Raw genomic sequence first — 8,140 nt, 5'->3', positions numbered from 1 at the left:
GCCGGTCCCAAGCCAGGATAAAGGAGGAGGGTTGGGCGTGGGGTTAGCGACCCCATCCCATGGAAAACTAACTCGCTAAAAAGCGCTAACGAGAAAAAGTTATTCGAACCTTTTTCATATATCATAATAATTAAATATAAATCTTGTGCTATCACTAATAACCCACAATTAAAATAATCCTGTTTTTTGGGATAATATAACATTGTGTCATAATTATAACTTTAGTCGTTTAGATCCATAAATTTTTTTGTTACAACTATACACTGATAACTGGAGAGAAACACATATTTGCTTCTTTTTCGTTGTTTGTACCATTTTAGAAATGCATTTTTTAGGGAAAACACGGCATATAATGCAGAAGGTCAAAGACTAGTAGAGAGATGATTTATATTTAGAATTAACAGTGAATCTTTTGAAAACTCGAATTTCTATTCAGATTCGCTAACAGCTATGTCATGGGGATTAGAGTAAATGACTACAGTATTTTTTACATACATGTTAAAGATTTAGTAATTCATTAATGGTTAAGTAGTATCACAGCATATTAGATAAATATCAGTTAAAATGTTGGGAGACAATCCAGACAAAAACCAGATTTCTCTTTGTAGCTAAAAGAACGTGTATTAAAATTTATCATTTGACAGTGATTATCATTACGAATCAATGGTGAGGTAGAACAATAAATATAGTTGTGAGCATCATTTTGTGTAGTTGAGAAGAAATTAGTGGTATTGTAAGCAATAGTGGTAATTACATTTTATGAAACAAATCATGCAAAATCGTAATATTTTGAATCGATTAGAAAATTGAATCCAAATCGATTGGAACGGAATCATATGTATGAAGTGTTTTAATGATTTCATTCGAATTTCTTAACATAATAAACGTTATTATAGCCTTGATATGTATATATAATTAACTCATAGTATTTAGTAACGGTTAAGTTTAATACATAGAATTATCATTTAGTTTTTCTCCATTTGTTCTGCACATGAACTAATTAACATTACAATCAGCAATAAAGAAAGAATTAAGCAAAACTCTTTAAACAATGGGTGCTGTATCAAGTGTTCATGGAGGTGGTCGTAAAAAGAAACAAAATGTTATGGAGACACGCGAATTAAAAACTTCAGGTAATACTATCTCTGACTTTATCAATGGTAATGCTTCTTGATTTTATACGAAATTTATTAAAATATCTTTTTTTCTGTAATGAGTGCTGAGTATGGAGAAGTTAAAAGTAAAATTAATGGTGTAAGTATGTCACTAATATAAAAAAAGCTCCAACTGTTTGACCTTCAATAATAGTAGTCTTGATAGTTTTTCTGAAAAAATTCAAACCAGTTTATCAAGCTGAAAGTTGGAACTTTTAAATTTCAAACTCTGAGATTTCCTTAGACATAATTCCATTTTTAGTTCATAGATGGATTTCAACATATATTCCTAGGGATTTCTAAGCCGATGTATATGATGTGATAAACTCAGTTATATAATGTGTAATTTTTAATCTACAGAAAGCACAAATAACCTGTCTCCAACATATGATACATGATATTCTTGTCTTATAAAATCTAACCATTACAATCTAGTTTAAGTCGCTACTTTTAGTTTCATCAAACTAATAGATTGATGACTTGGAGATGAAACTGTTAATATGTTTGAACGTATTTCTATGGTTAACAAGTGTTATATATAGAAAGGGATAACAGAATAGTAAACAGAACAAAAATGAATGATTTTGAAACACAGGTTCCAATTCATCAGTTAAGGGGAATTAGAGCCAAGGAAGGATGAGAGGTTGGACGATGTGAGGTGTAGCAATATAATCTGATGTGCATTTGTACTAGTCCATACGATACTATGACTAATAGTATTATTTGAAAAAATGTACTTCTTTAAAATGAATTCCCATTTACACATTATTTATAATGATACCCTCAATTTGCCTTAAAGAAGTGACTCACTGGTTATAGTACATGATTTCAAATTACAAAGTAGTTGTTTGTAGTGCATGAAACTAAACTTACATAATATTATTCATCTAGTTTAGTAAATTATTCTCAGTTTAATGAAATCTACATTTTACAGTTTATAATTACACTGGTGAAATAATTTACATTTAAAGTTATATTAGATAACTTTTAATTATTGAACAATAAATAATTCGTAGATGGTTAATTGTAGAACATAGTACAGTTTAGTGATAGGATCCGTCACCAATTGACTTTGGTTAATGATACAGATTAACTGAAGATGATCATTGCATACCAACATCATAATCTAGTTTGAGAGTAGTCACAACCCATATGACTTTATTCTCTCTCTTTCTTCATAAATTGAGTTTTGTGGTAACTGAATACATATTATTCTTTTATTTTATTCTTCTCAAGCTACGTCCTCTGAATAACGTTTATTTAATTATTTGTTTTTCTAAATAGCTTGAATACGGAATGTAGCAACTTATATCAAATCTTATTCTGTTTGTTATTCAAAAATAGTTCAAAGTTATTAAATCTTTTTCCCTATAGCATTTTACAGAGATTTTTGTAGTTTGATAATTATGGCTTTTATTTTCAAATGACAATAACTTATTGAGAACTATCGGGTGTTGAATGGTTGTTTGAAACTCTTCACTAATGATAACACACTTATTCTATCAAATATTATACCTCTTTATTACTTAGTAATGCTTATCAGAGTTTATTCTGCTCATATAGTCAAGACTTATTGTTTCACGTTTTAAAATATTATTGATTTACACATGCTCTCATGGACCATTCAGAGATAAAACACTACACAATTTTTCATCAGTTTTATAGAATGTATAGGTTAGAGACAAAAACACAAAAAAAAATAAATAAAAATCGCTACAATATATACCTGAATTGAATTTGTGATGGTTTGAATTAACCGGCTATTAATATTCTTTAATGAATTTTAACATAATTGACTCCTGTACGAATTTATGCACTGCTGAGGCATTAGCAATCCACGAACTCAAGCCCGAACGTTGCGTGCAGAAACGATTCAACCAATCTCTCATCCTTCCTTGGCCTTAATTCCCTTCATTGATGAATTAGAACCTGTGTTTCAGAATCATTCATTTTCATTCTATTTTAAATGGGCAAGAATAGGAAACCTAATTCAAGATGGTTAAGTATATCAAATAAAGATCTACTAAGACTTTACGTAGTTTAATAAAAGCGATTATTGTCGATAAATTTCACAGTATTTTTTTCTCAAGCGGATTCAAATAGTTACAGAATAATACAAGATTTCACACTGGTTAATCACTAAAACAGATACTTTATACAGAATGAAATGATGATATTATAAGGAAATCTGAGGCAGGATGGATGAATACGATGGACTTAATAAAAAAAAGGCTTATGTGAAGGTATAGCACTCATAATAATGGAAATAATAATAGATTGGTTAAATTCCTGTGAGTTATCAACTGAACTGCTGACATTTTGTAATAAAGTCGAAGTTGTTTCTTCTGCTAATAAGTAAATATTATTAATAAAATTCTTGTTACTTATGAAGAATACAACAAAAGACAGTAACAAAATTACCATTGATTTTTATACATGGATGCATTCGGGAAGTTATCTAGCCACTAAATAGTAATGACACAACTATTCATTATCCTATAACATATCACGAAGTCACTCCTTCACAACTTTTCCTATTTAATTTCTAAGTGGATAATCAATCGTGCATACGAACCTCAAGGCTTCATTTCTTTCTAAATTGCGTATAATAATTTCGTTTCAAAATGATAGTTTATTATGTTCATAAATAGGGCATCTAACCTGTGGTATACCTTGATAGTGTTCTCGTGACTTTTAGGTTACCTGATCTGCCAATAGCGACAGGACAGTGCATGACGGTATCGTTGTGTGCTAGATTCAAAGAGATATGTATGCTATGTGCATGCAAATTCACCCCCGTTTATGTTCATAAATATCAAAATTTGTTCTAATTCACTTTTGTCTTGTATTTTCAGCTGAGAATATAAATAGAGAACATGAAAATCGTTTAGAAGCTGAACATGGTAAAGGTACATTCTTATTAATAATAATTTAACATTCTTTTGAAATTTGATATTATAACGTAACTGTATATGTAGATTCTTCTTTAAAATTGCGTATTATATGATATTCTCCAAATGTTTTAATCAACTGTCATATAACTAATACTATATCCCATATTATTAACTAAATAAATACGAAATAAAAATGTGAATTCAAAGGAAAAAAACAATAAAATATGGTGCATTAACCCGTTCAGGCTACTTCCTTAGCATACATGTATACTCACTTGGTATTGTTTGGCTTGTATCTTCCCATTGAGGTTTAAGACTACAATTGATCAGTCTGTTATTGCCATATGTGCATACTGTGCGTATGCCTCGATATTGCCTTAATTCACAAACGTTTTGTTAGCAATGATGGATAGTGGTACATCCAGCTGACGAGTCCCAAATAAGACGAAACTCGCGTCCTGGATTCCGCTGCTAGCCACTATCCATCATTGCTTACAAAAATACATGTATATTGTTGTAAAAGCAAATTTAAAGAGATAATCATAGGTCGTTTGAAAAACACCATGCATAGAAAGAGATCAGATAAGCTTTATTAGTTATAATGCGATAACTGATACTAATGTAACATAATTTTGAAATATGAATGTGTTTAGTATTTGCAAGTGCTTATTTGAATTTTGGTTTTCACTGTATACCTCAATATATTTTCATCATAATCCTTTTTTAGTAACTAATAAAGGTGGAGGAACATATCACTGTATAAGAGCAGATAATAAAGCTGCTATTGTTGTTCATGGATGTACAGAAGAATATCAAACTCTAGCTGATGAATTGCCTGAAATCATCATGAAACAAATTGGACCTAATATGATAGCTCATCCTATGATCTTAGTAAGCAATTTAAAAATACATCAATGAATTATTTTACAATTTAGTTTATAAATTCATATTCTTACAAATAATAAATATCATAGATTGGTTGAAGCTAAACATTAACACTGTTGGATGTCGGCTCAGTGGTCTAGAAGTTAAGCGTTCGCACGTGAGACCGACAGGTTCTGGGTTCGAATTCTGCGAGCCGGGTCGTGGATGAGCACTGCTGAGGATTTCCATACTAGAACAAAACGATCGTTCAGTGCTTCCAGGTTTTTCATGGTGGTTTAGCTTTGATTGACTCATGAATTCAACCACTAAATTACTGAAATTTCCATAAAACCCCCTTCTGATAATAAATATTTGTTCTAGACAGAAAATATTGAATAAGTGACATGAATATTTGATAAACGAACTATGTAGGTATTAGTTACTCATGAATATTTATTAAATAGGTTGTAAAAAAAATAATGAAAATGATAATTAATAAGCATAATTCAAATGTACATAACAAGTGAAGTTCTTGTGATCTTAAACAGATCAGGCTGAACAACATAAACACATAAACAAACTTATATTAGTGTATATAACTGATATCAATACAGTTTTTAATACCTTGCATAGAAATTGTCAAGAATGAATTCTTAATTTTATCGAAGACTTGACTGTTCGCAAATTCAAACCGCTCCTTATATGTATAGGAATAGCGTGTTATAACTTTAAATCTACCCTGGCAATCTTTAAGCCATTTTATGGCTATGGGTAATGAGACCGTTTTCTGTTATTTCCATAATATGTTAATTTTCTATCTTTTATTAACAATGATCATTTTGCTTGCTTGAATTTTGTTTAATTGACCTTCAGAAGTTTTCAAATAAAATGCCTTTACAACTATATGTGATCAGATTGTTTGAAATGTCTAAAGTAAATACATTGTAATTTTCAGGTCAGCTCCATCTTCTTATTGTTCTGTCATGACGCATAGATGTTTGATGTATAAGCTTTGATGCAGGATCAGATTATCGTATAGTGTGATATCTAGCAATGAATCAGTTAAAGAAATGATAAGAATGAAAACTCAAACAATCTATGAATAGAAATGTCATCCAAGATCTGATAGTTAAAGGGCATTTAAACAAGAATGCCAAACTAGCTGAGTTATAGAAGGATTATATTTTAACTTGGTTAGCGTTTTTTTAGCGCGTTAGTTTTCTACGGGATGGGGTCACTAACCCCATGCCCAGCCCTCCTGCTTTATCCGGGCTTGGGACCGGCAGAAGCCCCCAGAGGGACTCCAGGCGGACGGACGGATTATATTGATAAGCATTAAATAAGACTGAACATGAAATCTGGTTTTTCTTGTTAATTAATATCAAATGTGACAAAGAAGTTGGTTTCCAAAGATTTGAGTAACTTTACCAGTTAGAATACCAAATCACGAAATTAATGACTGAGTTGAATGATTGGCAAAAAAGAAAAAAGTTAATCAAAAGTTCTGAGTCAAGATTTACAGCTCTGGTGAATGATTTTGATTATGTGATCTACTTTGAGCTTGATGGCCTAATTAGAGGGCTTTCATTGTCGTTCTGGAAAACACTTATACATGAATTTGTAGGTGACAACACCAAGGTCGAACTTGTCAGTTTCAAATAATTTGAGCATTGGTAGAAAGTTAAAATGAATATATTTTTTAAATAAGAAAGATTAGTTCAGTGAAGAGTTCTCTTTTCAGAGGATTCATTTTTAAAGCTGTACAATTGCAAATATATATATACTTATTTTTACAGGATGATAATAGTACTGATAACTTCTGTTAGACACGGTGACAGTAAGGTAAAATAAACAAAGGTATTAAAAAAAATTTATAACAAGGAAAGTTTACTAATCGTTTGATTGTTAATGGCTTAAGTATTCAACAAAAGATAGATAGGGAAATTATCATTGAGAAAGGATGGCTCAGCATGATAAGATAAAATGTTGAAATTGAGATTAAATGTAATCAGAATGATCATGGAAACAAAAATAAACCAGTCAAGGGTAGAGGATTTAAGGGGAAGATGGAATGTGAAGCAGATGGCTGTAAAGAAAGAAGAGTACGAAAAAGAGAAAGAAAATTATAAGATATTAAGACTATGGTAGAAGAAGAGGTGACTTTGAACGCGGAGTCTGTCTTGGTTGAGTGACCTGTGTTCACAAGGTGTTCGATTAATGAACTTCTTATCGAGCCGTTGTCTCCTCTTTTTAGTCACGCCTGACAATGTTCTTGAATTCTTTTGGACAAAGTATATTTTTGTTACATCCCACTGAATAGAAAAATATATTCATTATTAATTTCCACATGAAGTATATACTGATAATGTTGAACAGTACGATAATCAAAGCTCTGCAACTGAACCATCTGGTTCTGAAAAAGTAATATTATCAGAACTTAACATTATCTACTAAACCAAACGGATTACCAAGAGCTTAACTATCTATTCTAAACCATACAGAAAAAATAAGTTAAGATAAACCGAATATACTGAAAGATAATGATGATAATTATGCATAAACTGATAACATCAGTAGAACCGTTTAACATCAATGAATACTAGACATTTTTCTCACGTTTAAAGTTAATCATAAATGGTTGTGTGTTGTTTATTATTTATGCATTTGATTTTCAGACAAAATTGTTTACGTTTCATATAATTAGCCATATAATTGATATGAATTACAAACTCATCCACGCAATGAAATCAAAAATATACTTTAAACAGTTAATATATGATAAATAAATAATGTATTTGTAATATATCAATGAGTAGAAAATTAGATTTTCTGACGTTTCATGACTTAGTGTAAGTCACTTCTTCAGAGAATAAATAATATATGATTTAGAAAATGTCATAAAATAAATATAAACTACATAATTGTAGTAGTAAACAAAACAATTAGTGAACTCATCGAGTAATTAAAGTGTATATTACCATCTAATCGCGTATTTCATGAATAGTCTGCTTAAAATGAGGTAGATTTAGTTTAATAACTGAAATACCCAGTCACTTTTATTGCATTTTAGGCAATGTGTCTTTTAACTGAACACATTATCGATACGTAAAACATTGATAATCTTGGATCTTTGTTCATTGATAAGACATATGAATGCTAGCCAACACTATTATTTAAATAATAAGACCAATTTTTACATTAAGTGACTTGTGATCATATATTTATAGG

General features: G+C 30.4%; 1 protein-coding gene across 1 annotated transcript in view; it reads left to right on the top strand.

Moving 5' to 3' along the window:
* Positions 1-1,051: 1,051 nt before the first annotated feature.
* MS3_00010472 (uncharacterized protein) overlaps positions 1,052-8,140 on the top strand; it is a gene marked incomplete at its 5' end in the record, with an annotated part of 48,553 nt that continues 41,464 nt past the window's right edge. Inside the window, 3 exons of the mRNA XM_051218833.1 lie at positions 1,052-1,133; positions 4,010-4,063; positions 4,776-4,939. Coding sequence (XP_051072255.1) covers positions 1,052-1,133; positions 4,010-4,063; positions 4,776-4,939 — 300 coding nt within the window. The remainder of the gene's footprint in view (positions 1,134-4,009; positions 4,064-4,775; positions 4,940-8,140) is intronic.

Source organism: Schistosoma haematobium, chromosome ZW (assembly GCF_000699445.3).
Source record: "Schistosoma haematobium chromosome ZW, whole genome shotgun sequence".
Taxonomy (NCBI): Eukaryota; Metazoa; Platyhelminthes; class Trematoda; order Strigeidida; family Schistosomatidae; genus Schistosoma; species Schistosoma haematobium.
Note: the sequence above shows the minus strand (reverse complement) of the source record. Positions and strands in the feature narration are given on the sequence as shown.